Source organism: Atractosteus spatula, chromosome 6, assembly GCF_055471065.1.
Source record: "Atractosteus spatula isolate fAtrSpa1 chromosome 6, fAtrSpa1.hap1, whole genome shotgun sequence".
In the NCBI taxonomy this organism is placed as follows: Eukaryota; Metazoa; Chordata; class Actinopteri; order Semionotiformes; family Lepisosteidae; genus Atractosteus; species Atractosteus spatula.
In genome coordinates this window covers 23,110,043-23,129,335 of record NC_142711.1, presented here as the reverse complement: position 1 = coordinate 23,129,335, position 19,293 = coordinate 23,110,043, and the positions used below count along the sequence as shown (strand labels likewise).

At 36.6% G+C, this 19,293-nt stretch overlaps 1 protein-coding gene across 1 annotated transcript; it reads left to right on the top strand.

Annotated features, from left to right (window-relative positions):
- The first annotated feature begins 15,764 nt into the window (after positions 1-15,764).
- fzd8a (frizzled class receptor 8a) lies at positions 15,765-18,501 on the top strand. Its single transcript, XM_088919178.1, has one exon. It carries the CDS (start codon positions 16,196-16,198, stop codon positions 17,942-17,944), a length of 1,749 nt encoding a protein of 582 aa, XP_088775304.1. The 5' UTR covers positions 15,765-16,195; the 3' UTR covers positions 17,945-18,501.
- Positions 18,502-19,293: the final 792 nt, after the last annotated feature.

Here is a 19,293-nt window from a genome sequence, read left to right as displayed (position 1 = left end):
AGTGGGCAGTCAAAAAGAGAAAAAGAAAAACGAGGTTGGTTAAATTGAAGATGTAATTTTGATGAGCAGTGAAATGTGGAAATTAACACATCAAAAGCATTTTTTTAACCACTGCATTTTTTAATCTGATCTTTGTTAATTTCGACCTGCAGTTTTAATGAAAAATAGTGACGGATTATTATAGCAATGTGCATTTACATGTTTTTATTGTTTTTCATACATATGTACTTAAAACCAGAACTTTATTTCCTGTTGTGTTTTCTGGGGGAGACAGTAAAATGGCAGGGGCATTATTTTCAATTATTTTAACTCTGTATATTGCGTACATTACTGTTAAGAATGAACATTTTTTAATTTTCTCTAGACCACATGTTTATACATGAGCATGTGTATGAGTGGTTGAGCCAGACAAAGTAGAAGTGGATTCCAAGAAAATAAATCTGCATCCCAAATTTGATAGATGTGATAAATATTAATATTTTTTAAGAAAAGGAAAAAACTGGGAGGGATACCAATAAGACCTGGGAAATAGATGTCCTAACCCAAGCTGTTTTCAACAATTTAGAACAAACGTTAAAAAATATGCTGACCCTTGGTAAAGCAAACAGAAAATTCAGTCTCTAGCTTTCAGAAATGTATTATTTGAGACACAGGAAAAGCAGGAAGTTTGGTTAAGGCAAAGAAAACCTGTAATTCTACTCCTTTCCAATTTGTCCTAAATTAAGGCATCTCGGCATGCATTCCTTGTGTCTTTGACAATGGTAACACTTCCTTTTGGCCTAATGGGTTCTGAGCCCCAGCCTTTGTCCTCTGATTAACTGCTCTATTCAGAGCACAGACTGCTAATTGCATAGCCTGTATAGCTCCCCTACATTACTGTAAGAATTAATGAGACACAATTACTGCGCCCTGAAATCTCAGGCCTGTCCAATTCCTAAGTGCCCCTACTGAATAAGAGCTTGCTGAGAATAGAGAGAAAATTCAGCCCATTGTCAAAAAAGGGCTGTGCAGTTTTTGTAAAGTAAATGTATTTATTTGAAGCTGCCTCATAATTAGGCCCCAGAGAGAGAGAGAGAAGGGGGGAAAGAGAGGTAAGGAGCTGGAAACCAACATTCAATAGCAAAAAGCCTGTAGATACAAAAGCAGAAGAATGACATTTCAGATATGAAGAGAGAAAGAGGGAGAGAGACCAAGAGGGAAGGGGGAGGGGGGGGAAGGGGGCTTTAGCAAGACAAACAAAAAAAATAAAGACTAGTAAAGTAGGACAAAATGCTCTGTTTTTTGTTAAGAATGTTAAATGTTAAGAATAATAAGCATCAAGTAAATCTATTCTTTGAATTGTGATTAAATGGGGGGGTGGGAGGAAGTTGACAATAAGTGAAAGGAATCTTTGGGATTGGACTTGGAATACTCCAGTAGAGTTCACGCGGGAGAGCATTGTTTTTGCTTGAAGCACAGTGCTGGAAGCGGGGATCCTCTCGAAACTGTGGAGCGGTGGGCGCCAATGTATGTGAATCAGCAATCCCCCCTGTCAGTCTTTCACTGGCTTCTGCTACTTATTCAGAGCAATGACTATTAAATTATCACTATAAGTCGAATACATACACTCCCATTGTTTAGCTTCAGGCACTTCAAAAACTGCAATTTCCAAAATCTGCATTATCGTATCCACTTACAGTGAAAATCAATTGGAACAGTCTGATTGACTTCTCCATAGTACATGAATCAATTCCTTTGGGCAAAATTATTTGATGATATGAAATGAATATGCTAAACTGGATAAATATCTAGACCTAAATCTAAGCATGGGAATAAAAGAACAACAGCATGGTTTATAGATATCTCTTTTCATGAGAATTTAATCATAGATACATACCATTAGCCATTCAAATTTATTAGCAGATGTTAAAATATTGTAAATCCACATAAGTGCCACAACAGTGAGCAAAATACACAGAATACAAAAGGACATCAGTTCACCCAGAAATGGCTTAATTTGATTAATAAATTATTCTTCAGCATTAAGGTAAAGGGCTCTTGATTATGCTGTTCTGTTAGGTCACTTTTTGGTAACCTCACCTCTCACTATAAAGTACTATGTTGGTTGATGTCTTATTTCACAACATGATCAGAATCTGTCAGAATTAACCCAGATTGCTGGTGTATTTTAAATTGAAATAAAACATGAGACCTGTCTGAGCTGCAACTAAACATAATATTTTTCCATCCGAGTATTTTCTGCATATAATTGTGCTTTATAAGGTTCAGCATCAATAGTAGTCATAAAATTGGTTGTTATCTTAGTAGTTGTAAACCCCAGAGAGCCATAAGACCTGGGGTGCTTAAATTGTGGAATGGAACAAGCTCCTTTACTGTAAAAAAAACACTTCAAATAAATCCATAACAGATTTATTCGAGTTTTCTGAAAGTTATTTTAGGAATGTCTGTTGGGCCATATTTACAAACCTCTTAATCCGTTTCTTTTCCATTTCTCTGACATTTTTGTACTTCTTTAGAACTGCAAAGAAAATATCGACACCCACCTTGACAAGAGTTGTCTTTAGCCTAAGCCTACAATTCTAACAATGCAAACACTAGTACATTAGTGTGTAACTAGTGTTTTTGTCTCTGTGCATGCCACTGGCTTCCCTTGAATGTCCTTTGTTACTCGGTGACCCTCTTTAGCACAGGTTACAGCCTGCAGCCACACCACTTTGGATTCTGATCTTATCAAATTTCAGATGCTGAGCAGGATAGGGTCAGGATTTCAGTGAATGCGCAATGTTCTGAGTCATTCGAGAATCCATATTTAAGAGGCACAATATCATCTTCCCCACAAAATGTAACAGATGACAATGCCAGTTTGAAGTATGGTGCTCTTCTTTATTGGTGCTCTAGAAATCTCTCTTTAGATGAAAAGTCTTTGTAAAGTAGACACACTTTACAACACATGACCCCATGTTTCTTGTTAAAGTTTCAAACGTTTATGAAAATTAAATCTGATGAAAGATACAATTTTCTGTATTCTATTTCATACAATTAAAAACATGTTCCTTTGTATTCAGCATTTTTGTAGCAGTAATGTGGAAATTACTTAGATAGTTAAAAAAGTATAATGTGATGTGACAATACACTTGTTAGTGGTAGCAGCAGTCAAAATATTGGTGGTTGATGTCCTGGATATATTTTGCAATTCCTTTTCTGAAGATGGAAGAAAATGAACAGAATTTAACTAAGCATTTCTACATTTCTGAAGAAGATAAAAATTAACCCTTGCATAAATTGAAAGCTTATTTTTTTAGTCTGCTCAAAACAATCTTTTAAAACCACATGCTAGTAAATACTATGCTCAAGGACTCTCAAAATCTTTCCATTTTTCTTATTGCCTTAGAGAAATATCATTAATTAATCCACGATAAATGTACATCTTATGAAAGAACATCATAAATAAAGCATGAAAGTGCTGTAGTGGTACACTGCACACTGGAGAAAAACACTATTTTTGTGTCTGCTTGAAGATCCTACTGGATTACCAAAGTGTGGAAGGAAGGAAATTCGGTTGAATGAGAACCTCATTATAGCTTATTAAGAACTTAGTGAGAAAAGCTGTCTTCCTGCACTAGTCTGCACTAGTGCACTGGTCAAAAGCACCTCTTGTAGCACTTGAATGTGCAGCAGATAAGCAGGAGATGGGACAGGACGTATCCTTATTGAGAGTTTATTTTAAAACAGAATTATACAATTAGTTGAAAAATGACAACAGACATTTTCCTAAATATCCACTTTAAAATTCACATTCACTTTAATATTTCAAAACCTTTTGGATTTCCCGCATAAGTAAGAACTATTTCTTAGATATAACAGGGGTCCTGCAGCTTTAAAAAATCTTGAAAATTCCTTTTTTGTGGACCTTGCACTCTTTACACAATCCAGATAACCTTTTTGTTTAAACAGGAAAGAGAAGCTGGTTGTCAGACAGCCAACTACAAATACTGAGCCTACACACTTGTAATTAGCAGCACCTTACAGTAAACGTAAGGAATTCAGCGATAATTATATAAATTATATGCTTTAGTTGCATCATCAAATACAGACTTCGCAGTCTTAAAGTTATAAGCTGTAATTATTAGTAAGTATCATGGTCAAACTTGCTTTGATTAAAATGGTTTGTAAGGTGTTCCTACATTCATATAATTGTGATTACTACCTATAAATATATATAAATATTTTTTCTTTAGTTTTACCTCAGCGCTAATAACTCATAAAGTGGATTGTCTATGAGTTCAAATCCGAGGTAGGATGCCATTGTTGTACCCTTGAGCAACATACAGTACTTTGTTCAGGTTGCTCCAGCAAATGTCCAAATGAATAGGAATCCAGGTCAGAATTGTAAATGAGAATTTGCTCTCAATAGTCTTACATGGTGAAGTGAATAAGCAAAAGGACATCTGCTATCAATAGAAATTAATCCTAAAATAAAATAACACAATCACATAAGAAAATCTGAAAAACATGGAGTTTTGGAAGGGACACATAATTGTTTAAATTTAAATGGTCTGAAACCTCTCAACCTCCTGGTATATTTCATGAGCAAAATCTATCACCATTACCCATTAAATTGTATGGCTGTCATATTGAAACAACCTAGCATTCTACATGAAAAAGTATCTGTCAAAGCGCTTCATGTCAGCTTATTTAGTTTCTCCTTATTCAATGTGTATTTTAGAGTTCAGAGCCCTTAATTGGGCTATTAATAGCCTCAGAAATGCATCAAGGGTTTTTAAATTGCAACTTTTAAAATTTTAAAATAACTCAGAGCATATAATTTTATTTTTGTGGTGGTAAATCATCTCACTGTGAAGGCAGTTTTAAGTTCTTTTATATATTTTACGTATTTCACCTACTTGAAAAATACTTGCCTTCCATTTCTAATTATCACCCCTTTGCAACACACTGTTCTCTCAGTGTTTCAAACTGTAAACTTTAAGAAGCATTTTCTCACATCAGCGTACTGTTGAAATACCTGTCTCAGCAGGATTGATTCCTTAACCTTCACAAACATATCATTTTCTTTCATGATTTAAAAATAATTAGGGTCTGGTGCCTCTAAATAGACATTATTCTAGTGTGCCATGAAATTGGAACACACACATTTACCGTCTGTAAAGGTAAGGTTTCAGCCATCTCTGAATACACTTGTTAGGGAGTGGAATGTATAACCTTTGAGTCAACATGCTGCCAAATAAACTGTCATGTGTCTAATACTTTAAATACCAGATTGCAACTTCAGGGTGTATTTTGCGCAAGACAGGAAGTAGTTAGACGTTATTTAGTTAGTTTTTCAAGGGAAAAATACAAAGGTAAAGATGGGAGTCATGGTGTAAAAAAGGGAATAAGCATCTTGGTCTCTATATTCAAAGCAGTTATGCTCTTAAATACTCATTGTTACCTACAGAAAAGTAAGTATCTAAGAGTTTTGGATATACAGTGGAGTCCCATGTTTCTGCAAAGCCCATTTAAGAAAGGCTGTTTCTCAAATACTGTTATATCTTTAAAATGCTCTTGAATGAAATACTGTGGGATCTAGCTGAAGACCTGCCAGTCACTGAGTAATTCCAGGTGGGAAATTTAATAAATGATTAAAAGCAAACACAGGGATTTTGCCTAAGCAAATAAAGCCATATAAATAAGCCTATGTGTGCAAGGACACCCATTTATTGCAGTAATATACACTGCCCCAGCAAATTATGATTGAGGTCACATGTTATGTTGATGAGATCAGCAATCCTGGTCTCTGAGACAGCAGCACAGGCTTGGCACAGACTCTGCATTTGGGAGTCCCAGGAAGAGGGTTTACTGGATTACTTTCAGAGAAATCACAGGAACAGTGAATAGCAAACATGTGCTCAATGGGCTTCTTGTCTTGGGACTGGACAGACCATGGCAGACTGGTACATTGACTCTTTTTCAATTTTGGCATTGTACCAGTGGTGTAAATTGGGGCACCATCTTCCATGAAATTCTGTTTTTGGACAGTTGGGCTGGAAACTCTTGGCATTTACAGGCTGGAGTTCCTCCTGGAGATCCTTGTTATATCAAGCAGTTATCTTCTTTTGCAGACCAACAGCTATAAATGTTCCACGGCCCAAATTGCTACACAGCAACAAACAGACCGTAACATTTCACCATGACATAAAGATTATTCAATGAATGTTGTGCTCATTGTGTGTTGCACAGAGTCCCACCTTTACTACCTTGATACTTCGAGAACTCATGAAGACGGAAAGTCAGTCTTCCAAAAAGTTGATGAGTGCGGTAATATCTGTGTTGCAGATTTTGAAAAGAATAACGGAAGATGATGTGCAGAGGGTTTAGGGTTGGTCTGCACTTCACCATTCTACTTACCCGTTCCTATAGCTTGATTATCATGTGACAAAAATGAGCAATTTAATTCTTGATGCCTATTTCACCATGATTGAACATTATGTATCTATACTATATGAATATGTATAGTCCTTTTCTATTTTGTTTCTTCTTCATGAAAAATGGCCTTCATCCTTAAGTCTATGCTTCATAGTAAATAAGATAATCAAAAAGATGTGCACATTCTATGTTTTTGCTCACATTTGGCTTCCTTGTCTAATGTGTAGTATTCATCAGGACTGCTAGTGCATTAATTTGGTCTCACTTTAACTTTTGTTTTGCAAAGCATGTGACATAGGAGTTAGGAGTGCAATAAGTATGCATTAAATTTAGATTGGTGAGGGCTAAAATTCTGTGTATTTTCTGGAGCACCATCTGTTAAATAAATACAGGATCATGGAATGTCCCAGAGATGGAGAGCGGTGATATGAATGCCTCTCTATCATGGAAACTGAAATGTTGTACAAGTTAAATTGGATATTTCCTGTCATATCTCTAGACATGTTCTTTTTAACCTCAGAGGTATTCCCTATCTTAAACAAACCATTACACAACTGCAGCTAGCACTGATCAACCCTGAGCTGATCTCAAATCTCAAACTGGAAAAGTTTTGGTGAAACATCACAGTGCTTCAGTCTTGTGGGGGGGTAAAATTAAGGGTTGAGAGGAGAGCTACTAAACTGGCAGCCCTTCCAGTGCACTGCATTGCAGTACTTTGATATAAATCTTTCATGAGTGTTTTTGCTTATAGGGCAGCAGTCTATCTTGGTTTCTTTAGTGCTTTGCTAACTGAGAGTACAGGATTTCCCTGAATGGGATGCTAGTATGTTGCAGATTAATCCCCCATCAATGCCGCTGCCTACTTATACAGATAGGTAGATTACAGTAATGGAAGTACAACAGCAGTGTCCAGATTGGGGATAAATGCATACCACTCTGTTCGAGTGCTGTTCAGACCACATTAGGGGGCAGCACGGTGCAGTGATCAGAGCTCTGAAGTCGCTATCAGACGAAGAAGACATCTGTCTGATACTCATAACAGAAGCAGAACAAAAGAGAAGCATGTATTAGATGAAGCTTAAGTGATATAGCATAATTACATAACTACAAAAAATGCATGTACAATTCAATAACAAGCATCTAGCATGAAACTTATCGTAAGGGTACCATTGCAATCATAAATGACTACAGTGTTCATATCACAAGTTTATAATCATGTTTTTCTTAGCCTATCTAAAGGCATTCAGTCCTCGGAAAGGATAGAGGACTTTCATTCTTTTTGTCTCATCTCTGGAACTCTTTCCCAAGATGTCCAATGTTGAACTCACCAAAGGCACTGAAATATATACTTTAAAAATTACTTTCCTATGATACCAAATTATGAATTCGAACTTTGCCCACTGTGCTAATAAACAAATCTAAACCTCAAGCTAACAAGCAAAGCAATAGAAATATATTATATATCTCTTGTATATTCTAATCAACCAAATGAAGCAGACAGCATTTTTTTTCACTTCTTGTTTCCCCTTGTAACATCTGGATTGTGTTCATTGAAAAGGAATAAATTGTCTAACAATTTAATACACCACTAAGTTTGTACGCTAGCTCATTAAATGATGAAGAAAACATGCAGCACTTGGAGATCTGAACCAAATGTGTAATTCACTGAAAAAAAACACCATCATTAAATGTATAATGTTACCAATATTTAAATTATTATCAATAGCATTGCTGCTGTTGTTAATATTATTTTTACATCCTTTCAATATAGTGTTCTGGAGACATCCATTATATATAACTTCAGTAAATACCACTGCTGGAGTTTTCTCTAAAGAAATTACAAAATAAACACAGACTAACTTCATTTATGCTCCAGGTCATCCTCCTACTGTAGTTCTGTAAGCTAAATTGCACATTGGGAAAAATGAGAACATGTTTATTATCTCCTCCTGGCTTTGTATGAACAGGGGTGCCAGAACAGGGGTAAATGCAATGATAAGGCATATCCAAAACTCACCTTATGTTGGTCCTACATGAGCACAAGTCATGTGTTTTGACAGTTGCAGTCAAAAGTTGCAGTTCTTTTTCTAACAGATTCATGGGTACACAAGTACTGTACTGTATCTGTTTTTATCTTTAAAACATATGGGCATGAACTTTCTGGTCCATTTAGTGAAAAAAGTAAAATAATGAATTAATTGGGAAAACTGAGAAGCACACTGGTAAAAACAGACATCTGTAAGTTAGTGGTTCAGCAGCTGGTTCTTCATATTCAGTTACACAACCACATTAACGGGCAAAAATACAGCACACTCATAGCCAAAGGCAACCTCTTTAAAAATGATTTACAATTATTATTTCAAAATATTACTAAAATATCCTTATTTTCCATATTTATCACAAAAACATTACAACAACTTAATAAGGGAAAATATATTCATTCAAAAACACATTGTAAGTGTGTTAAAGAAACATATTCCCTTAAGGTACTAAGACCTATAGAAATTATTTTAATCATCCATCTCAACAATGTCATGTTATAGGAACATACTGTAAAATAGGTACGCTATACAGTATGTGTAGAAGACTAAATAAGGCAACATAAGGTTAATGAATAATCAGAGCTTATTGAGGGTATCACCTAGTTTTACCCAATTAACCTTATAAGCAAGTCAACCACTGCAGATGTCATAAAGCTCAATGAGTTTAGTCTCTTCCTGACTCTTCTGGGGTTGCTGTAAGAAAGAGGGTAGCAATGCATTTGCATGTTTGATGTAAAATGTGTGTGGTGTAAATTGGGTTGCTCTGGAGACATTAATATTAGCAAATACAGCCAGGGTGTGCTGGCATTTGAGGCTTTCCACTCACCATTACAAATGTAGACAGAAGCCTATGTCAACAGTGTTTTCATAATATAGTCAAATGCAGTAGAAACCCCAGAGGTCGATACCAGAAAGGGAAAGAAAGATTTTCAATGTACAGTCCACTACCGTCTGGAAAAATAAAGTAAGATGACAAAAGCTATTTCCTTTTTGGAGACTTTTTTTTCCCCATTTTTCATGTGAAAAGAGCAAATGGGGACAGGTTCACCACTAGAGTATCTAACACAACACTGATGAAAAAAATATTCCTGTACATATAGCCCCGTAGATTTGTGAGGGAACATCACCCAGACATGTTTTTAACTGATGTCAGTTTTTAGCCGGACCTGAGTTGTTTCATCACTTACTCTTGCAGAATATTAATGTTGAAATATTCATTTGTGGGATAACAAGAGCAATTGAGAGAGAAAGTGGAATTATAAGTCAGGCATCTCTGAGGTTTGAATTTCCCATATCTTGCTACCAGATGTCAGTTCTACTTGTCAAAATCCAAAAGGCTTCCCCATGTTAACCAATTCTTTGTGTCAATCATGTCTCATATCAAACTAGATCTGGACTTACAAGTTACTGTAGCGCATTTCCCGGATAATATTTTCTGGGCTTATTTAATTGCAGGGAGCAACAAGCAAGAAAAACAATGTTTTACAAGAACAGTAACTCTTTTGTGGGCATTGTATATCACCATAAATACTCTTTATGAACAAAACCAAATTCACATAAAAAATACAATGTTATGGAAATGTAATACTTGACCTAAAAGGTCCTTTCAAAGTTATATAGAACAGGCCTACTAATCATTTCATCAAAGAATAGATTCAAATTTAACTGATGATTTCTTGCCTACTACCAATCACTTTGCAGTTCAAACACACAATATTTTATTGTTATGTAGTAAATAGGAGTTTCTTGTATTTTGTCATTTTCTAATCCAAATCCAAATTTACCCAGGAGTGCTATTTGCATTTTTTTGTTCTTAAAAGAACAATGATATATATATTATTTCTCAGAGAAAAGGATAATAATGTACTCGGTCAACTCTGGTCTTCATCAGCTAAAAACTGATGGACAACTTAATCTCATGAATATGGATCCAACAGGTAAGGTTTGATCATTAGTAAGATAGTTTAGAAAGACAGTTCTGGCTAATCAGTACCATTCAGAAGCCCAAGGAGATATTTACTGACTATCAGTTGTTTAAAAACAAGTTTGGAAACTGATCATTTGACACTCCTCAATTCAGAATCTCAACTGGCTTCAACACTCCCTGTGACAAATTGCCATTTACAGAGCTTAACTTCACTCTGAAGGAGAAAAGGGAGTTCAGGTGAATGTCTTGTTTTTCACATACAATTTGCCAAAATAAACAAAAAATACCTTTTTAGACTTCAACTAGAGTGAGGTTGCTAATAAAATCCGTTCATGAATAGAACATAATTTTCAGTTTTCCAGCGTGATGTCAAAAACCTCAAATCATGCCACATTTTGGGAACCATGAATGAACATGTTTATCTAAGCAAAAACGTCATTAAATACTAGCAGAAAGAACACAATTATAAACATGTCATGAATGTTGCCAGTTGTTTCATGGAAACAGCCTCACTGCTTCAAGGCTTATTAACATTTCACGAACAAGTAGTAATTTAGAGTGTTTGGATAACACACTCGGTGTAGCACTAACTAATTTTCCAAAAATAAATTTTTAAATGAAAACAAGAGCAGCTTGCAATTTTTTTCAGAGTGTGTTTGTTAATAAAGATTTAACTTAGGCTTGGAAACAAATATCGCTTTAAACTCACAATTTATTAACTGGAGAAAACTAAAATTCAGCTCCTCTCCTCAATGAATTAAAACCTTGTTTCTGCAACAAAATGAGACTGACGTTTATTGAAGAGATTTCTACTTTGCATCTTACACAAGCCTTAAAACAACTGATTTGCTGACTGAAAATCATTTTACTGATCACCTTCGTGGTGATCTTACTGTTTAGAAAAATGTGAATATCCAAGACACAATGTTTTTGTCCACATCCACAGATATTAAGGTTAAATGTTAAATCCACTGTAAAATTAACTGTCCTGTCTGTTTTTAAAAAGTCTGACACAGTGTACTTTGGAATAAGGCCTTATCAACATACATTAAGGGATCAGGTTTTGGGTTTTAAAAGCCACTGTTCTATTGTTACATTCATCTTGCAGCCACTCAGCTTTTCTGCCCCTCCCAAAGCTAGTTTTGTCAGAGCAGCTTGACAATTCAATTCAAGACAGGATTTCCTGACCAATCCCATCTCAGCAGTAGACTGATTTGAGGGGCAGACCTTGTTTGTCAAAGGTAACGAGCTGAAGGTGAAATAATTCACAAGGTACACGCTTTGTCACCTCAGGGTATTAAAAAGGGTGGGGGTGCCAGAGTCACAGGTCCACCTGAAAATGATTAACTGAAGAGCTTTAAACAAATAAAAGCTGGCAGGGAGGGGGGTAGTAATAGTAAGAGCTGGTACATGCAAAATGGCTTCTTGGAGTTCAAAACAAGTTAGCAAAAGCTGAAAAATTTGCATAGAATGTTTTTAGAATGTGCTGTATATTTTTCCTAAGATATGGGATGCATTTTGAGCTTGATCTTCCTTCTTTGGATTCTCCAGTTAACATTGCCTTGACTTATTTGTAGTGTTTTGCAAATTGAGGAGCATTTCTATATAAATCAATAGGACTGCATTGGTACACTTCTGTACTCATCACTTTCTACTCATTTAGACCATAAGCATTGAGTAGAGGTATTGCAAGGAAGTTCTGCAAGGTCTAATTGCTTTTAATTACAATTACAATTAATATTTCTTGGTCTCATGTGATGTTGAATCATTATCATAAAGACATCCTATATTTAATAATTATTTTTGAAAAGTGCACCAAGGATGAAATAAAGTACATTAAGGCTACCTAATAATCTGCTTGATTTTCATAGAAAACTCAACTGTCTTTAAAGCCCTGATTTCTTATTGTGTTTTACTGGGCAGGTCTTGCATGACACTTCATAATGCCTCCATGTTGCCAATCCAAATTTTAAATTGGTCTGAATACACAATAGTTTTATTCTAAAATATTACTATTGTTGGGGTAACCATGCAGAGGTACATACTATCACTTTACTATTGCTGGGATTTATTTTGGGGGGTGTTTATTTGGAGTGCTACTTAAGCATGAGAACACTTTGAGATTCATTTTAAATCTACCTATAATTATTTTGAGGCCAGGAATAATTTAGGAAAGGAAAGGACAAAACAAAGTTCAATTAATTATTAAAATTACTGGATAAATTCAATATTTAAACAGCATAATACACTTTATGTAAGAGACCCAATGTCTATTAATTTCTTGAATATATTATCATGTTTGTAAGGTATATTCCTTAGTACTTATAAAAAAATAAAATTACTTCTTAAGTTAAAGTTATATTTCAGATCTGTGTATGTTTTTCCTTCAAGCAGGTGGAAAGACTGTAAAAATTATATTTGGTATTCCTTTGTATTGTGTGACTTCTTAAATCATTTGAATATAAAACTTTTCCCTTATTTTGTATTGTGCCTTATCAGTGTCCCAATGAATAAGCATCTTTTTCTGTTCAAGTCCCACAACTAAACACTTTGGATCATTGGATCCTGCCAATGTAGTTTCTATAATAAATCACATGACTTGTGCCTCAACCCCTTCCCCACAACAGTGAAGACACACTTAATTTGCACTACCACACCCTTTTATTTTTTAAAAATCTATTTTTATACAGTACACTATCACAGTTTTGATTCTTATTCTGTTCTTAAACTCCTATACTAAAATATAGGATTTACAGGTTTTATATTCATAAAAATATTTTGTCACTCCAAGTATTCAAATAATTTTAATTTTGATGTAATACTAGTTGGATGTCAAAATCTTAAATGCCAATAAAGCTTTACGTCCACTAGGTTAAAAACATTTTTACACATATATACTATCTTAATTATGACAGGCTTATGAAAATGCAGTTATATGAAACTATAAGAGCAAGGCCTCCTTTCATGGGACTCTTGTATTCAAATTTCTTTCTTGCATAGTAACCAACATAAGATGTTTTCAAATCCATAGCAATTGAGAAACTGTTTGCAAATTATTTTCCACCTACTTAATTTTACATTCAGAGCTTGTTAGAGGTAATTATGCATTATTTTGCAAAACATGCATATTTTAACATTGTTTTATCCCATGTACAACTGTTTTCATTGTATTTGTGGGGGATATATTGAAAAATACAAATGCCAGTTACACATTTGTCTGTTTTATTTCTGTACCTTATTTAAATATATTCCCATGTTATAATCTAATGCATTTTCATGCTGTTTCTGCATAATGCATACATTAAGAATTCAATATTGTGTTTCATAATAAGCGAGCAATTAAAATAAGTTTTTAGAAGTATATGCACATGGTTACATGCATGTTGTACCACAAACGCAAATTGAATTCCGTATTAAAAAAATCTCAACCCCTATGTTCACTGTTAGGTCTTGAGGGGTTAAATTTAGCACAGAAACTGGCGAAGGTTTTAGACAGATGCAGTAATTCCATTTGTGTACTTGGAAATTTGGAATTGCCATAGTTGTATGTAATCCAACTCCAGCTAACAAAGTTACAAGGAGGCTTCAACAGTTGGTGGCAGGAACAGAGACCTGTCTAGCTGTTAATCAATAGGGCTGCAAGTCTGATAGACACAATCGGTGTAATTGATGCTCATTGTCATCTGCTCGTTTTTATGTATGTTCATGGCCCTGTGACTGGACACCTGTTGTTGAGTTTTCTCTTGAGGTTCGCGTCTAAGAAATTGCTGATAGTCAGATTTTAGAAACTTAGTTTCTAAGAGTCGTTTCGTGCTTTTTCAGAAAGAAGTATTCATCTCAATTTCGATATTGTTTCGTTATTATTTTAGTGTATATTTTAATTAAGGGTTTACTTCTGGAAAATACATTAATTCTACATGGAAACAACACGACTACATGATAAATGAACATTATGTTCTGGTTCTCGGTGAGCCCCCGTTTTCTCTTGAAATGAAACGTGCTCCTTAAGAATAACGCATGCTTTTGCATGTAAACGGCACCAAATGTAACCACGTTAGTTCATTCTTTAGTTTATGATCCGTGCAAAATAAGGGGGACTGCTTAAGTTATTTTCATTTTTTAGATGTTTCCTGCCATTCGGTAAATGTACCTAAGATTAAAAAAAACATTAAATGTGAAGATGACTGACTACAGAATCTTAGTTATATCAGGTCCTTTATTTCAATACTTCTATAGTAAAAATGACATATGCATCAGAAGTTTAAAGGCCCGTAATTTAAACTATTCATACTGGACGCTCAGAAAATGCTGCATAACACACAACACGAGTATAAAGCCCACTAATTGAACACCAAGGCGCTGATATAAATTAAAATCCCGCAGCATTGAAATACAGCCTACCTTACTTGCTAGGAAAGGGCACTTAAGACTGGTTTGAGAGAACTTGAATTCTCGTTAATTATTTGCTCTGTTTGCAAACTACCCACCATGTTCAGTTTCTTTCTAAAATCAATAGAATTAAATGAGTGGAAGAAAAAAAACTTTTAACTGCTACTCTTTGTACAAACTCTAATGCTTGTTCCTGATATTACTGTAATTACATCCCCTGCGTGAGTCCTATACAAGCGCTAAACGAAACATCAGCACTTCAATTAAAAAATAACCACTCCATTCTTGGTTGAAGACAACCCCCCGGGACGTCCTAACAAGCGCAAATTAACCTGCCAAGCTTCTCCCCCCGTCAGCTTGCAAGCGATTAAAGGTAGTTTTTATGATTACAATGATGTTTATTAATTTTAGACGCTGAAAATCGCTTTAATAAAAACCTGTGTTTTGTATCATTAAAAAGTACTACAAAAATAGGTTTATGTTTTAGTTAATGCGCTAGAGTTCTAGTTTCTGAATCTGTCCTATTGTAAATAATGACAGACCTAACTGGAAATAAATATGTACTATTATATATATATGCCTAATTTTGAGTGTCTCAATCAAAAGGTGTTTACGTAAATCAGATAATCCCCGCTTTTAGGAAAACTTAAATATGACATGTTAATTTTGACAGGAAAGGTGCCTTTTAATTTAGGTAGCTCTCTGATTTAATTTGCCGCATGTAATCACAAATACAGTCGCGGTGCATGTGTTATGTCCGGATATCATGAAGAAAAACAAGACAAGAATCAGTCAATCAGCAAACAGCAATTAGCAAGTTTCTGAAAATGTAACACACCAATGTAACAGAACACCTTAAGAACACTTGATTGACTTATCCTTGCTCTCCGCCCCTGCCGTTCAGTGATTAGACAAGCGTGCAGGGGGGAGTGACTCCACTGCCTTGTGTATAAATATTCAAAGCTCCATTCTCAAGCAGAGCATTTTGTAGCAAGTAACGAGGACTGGTGCTGTCAATAAAGGAGAAGTGTATTTAAACCGTGTCGGTAGAAGCCTTGAAACTTCTTTCTTATTTTCAAAGCGGGTTAAGAGAGTGAGAGAAGGACCGGTAGCTCTGCAAGAATCGCAGTCTTGCAGCACATAGATTATTTCAAGGAAAAGTAACCGGTGCTCTAGTATTTCCTCAGCCATTTTGACTGCACGCCTGGAGGCTAATCTTTTTCTCTTCTCTCTGCGCCTCCTCTGTAAAGTATCCACGGTTTGCAAATTGGTTGCAACTCCGTGCCAAAGAGTGAAGCGAGATGAGTTCGCTGTTTAAGATCTAATTGGACTGGGGTCTTTTCTGGAGGAGCAAGCTAGGACTACTTCAACGTTGTTTCGTCTTCTGCCGGGAGATACTGTTAAGCGGTTAAGGATGGAGTGCTACCTGTTGGAGATCTACCTGCTTCTTGCACTTGCTGTTTTGCAGAGATCAAGCTGCACTACAGCGAAGGAGCTAACCTGTCAGGAGATCGCCGTGCCGTTGTGCAAAGGAATCGGCTACAATTATACCTACATGCCTAACCAGTTTAATCACGACACCCAGGACGAAGCTGGCCTGGAAGTACATCAGTTCTGGCCTCTTGTAGAGATTCAGTGCTCTCCGGACCTGAAGTTCTTTCTCTGCAGCATGTATACTCCTATTTGCCTAGAGGACTATAAGAAACCACTGCCGCCTTGCAGGAGTGTCTGCGAGAGAGCAAGGGCAGGCTGTGCACCTTTAATGAGACAATATGGCTTTCCCTGGCCAGACCGAATGAGATGTGACTTACTCCCGGTACAAGGCAACCCAGATACTCTCTGTATGGACTACAACAGAACCGACTCGACCACGGTTCCCCCGGTGTCGACAAATCACCAAGACAAGGGTTCTAACTCCCACAAAAATAAAAACGGGTACATGCCACCTGCTGTACCTGGGAGCAAACACAGAGCCCCAGTTTCGCCCTGTCAGCCGGGCTGCCAGTGCCGTGCGCCCATGGTCCAGGTAAGCAGCGAACGACACCCCCTCTACAATCGGGTGAAGACGGGACAGATCCCGAACTGTGCGGTGCCCTGCCACAACCCCTACTTCACCCAGGACGAGAGAACGTTTACTGCGTTTTGGATAGGACTCTGGTCAGTGCTGTGCTTCGTTTCCACTTTTGCCACGGTTGCCACTTTCTTAATCGACATGGAAAGGTTCAAATACCCAGAAAGGCCAATCATTTTCCTGTCCGCGTGTTACATGTTTGTTTCAGTTGGCTACATCGTGCGGCTCATCGCTGGGCACGAAAAAGTAGCCTGTAACCGGGAATATGACGTGGAACACATTCACTATGAGACCACTGGCCCTGCACTTTGTACTGTTGTTTTTCTCCTGATTTATTTTTTCGGCATGGCAAGCTCGATCTGGTGGGTTATTCTGTCTCTGACTTGGTTTTTGGCAGCCGGAATGAAGTGGGGTAACGAGGCTATCGCAAGTTACTCGCAGTATTTTCACCTGGCTGCCTGGCTGATACCGAGCATGAAGTCGATTGCCGTTTTGGCCTTGAGTTCGGTGGATGGCGACCCAGTGGCTGGAATCTGCTATGTTGGCAATCAAAACCTGGACAATCTCAGAGGTTTCGTGTTGGCGCCTCTAGTTATCTATTTATTTATTGGAACAATGTTTCTTTTAGCGGGTTTTGTGTCTTTATTCCGGATCCGAAGTGTGATCAAACAAGGAGGCACCAAAACGGACAAACTGGAAAAACTGATGATCAGGATTGGGATTTTTACAGTGCTTTACACTGTACCTGCAACAATCATAGTTGCCTGCTACTTTTACGAGCAGCACAACAGACAGAGTTGGGAAATAGCCCACAACTGCTCCTGCTTGTTGGAGCAAGAGCTCAAAAAGCCGGACTACGCCGTATTTATGTTGAAATACTTCATGTGCCTGTTGGTGGGCATCACGTCTGGCGTGTGGATTTGGTCGGGAAAAACGCTGGACTCCTGGCGAACTTTCTGTACGCGATGCTGTTGGGGAAGTAAAGGCACAAGCGGGTCGATGTACAGTGACGTTAGTACAGGACTAACGTGGAGATCGGGTACTGCGAGCTCAGTGTCTTGTCCGAAACAGATGCCACTATCGCAGGTTTGAGGAGATTTATGGATCGCTAATTGTATAAAGATTCTGCATCGGTCTGTTCTAATTAGCATATTAATAATCTCCTAATCGCTTCTATTAAGGTAGAAGTATAGGAACCGCTTGGAACAACGACATCAACACTGCTAAAACCTATTTACATGCACATGACCTACAGTGGGAGTCAGTTGGAAAAGAAGTGGCAGTGCATTGTCTTTCTTCTCTTATGCAAAGAAACATTTAATGTCTTAAATCTGAATGTCCTTAGGAGGAGACTAAGACTATTTAATTGTTTAACCTAAACGTAGTGCCAAGGGGGTGTAATTGACTGCAATTATAATATCAAAGATGGTTTAAAAAAGGCTTAATGTTGTAGTACCCAAATATTATACGGGTTTTTTTAATTGAAAAAAAGTGTATTTATATAATTATTGATCTTGTACAAACTTGTAAATTGTGTACATATCCAAATTTATAAAAAATGTACATTTTGTATAAAGTGTAGATTTCGCTTTGTGAGCGCAAAATATTTGACTTTATTTTGACAATAAAACGACTTTTTGATAAATTTATACTTTTGTACTACTTCTTAATTATTTGGACCAAAGAAATCACCGTTCAGTTGCCTAAGCAAAATTATTTATATGTGGAGGGGCCGGAGTAACAGATTGAGTGGTAATTGTTGAACTTTTTACCTGCTTGCACAATAGCTCCGCACATCATTTCTTAAACGAGGACTGAGTGAATAGGTTTAAGCTGTAGGGAGCTCGGTCTTTTCATGTGAGCAACTCTGATTCCTCCACCAAAAAACATGTAGTTAGAATATTTCTCTTTCCTTTTAGCTAATTTGCCACCGTGAAGCTTTCAAAGATGAATAAAGGGGCAGGAGAACTTTATCAGGTTTTGTAGAATTCGAGACTTGTAACAGTTCGTGAACATGGGAGGAAACGACGGAACAGTCTTTTAAGCAGCTTTTTCGGTATTGTTGGTTGGACACAAGGCAGCAGGGCATGAGCTGGGACATTATTGAAGTGGCAATGAATGCCCTACAGGTGGTCTGTTCACATAATCCCCGTTTAAGGAGTCTTTTTGCACGACAATTGTATTACAAAGCTGTCTTCTTTTTCTCTCCCAATTAAACTGAATTACTACAAAATAAAACTTTTTTAAAACACAATCTGTTCAAATAAAACAAAAAACACCAGATGGCCTGATATGTTTTTTTACTGTTCTGTTTGCCTACTTTTTCATATCTAGTAATTTCATTTCACAATTTAAAGGTAGATTATAAAAGTAGGTAGCTTAGTTGCATATTTCTACCCCAAGATACTCTAAGGCAGATTATTAAACCTTGGGTTTTAGGG

Excerpts from the sequence above, each read along its gene's own strand:
- fzd8a (XM_088919178.1), top strand. The coding sequence starts at position 16,196 with ATGGAGTGCTACCTGTTGGAGATCTACCTGCTTCTTGCACTTGCTGTT.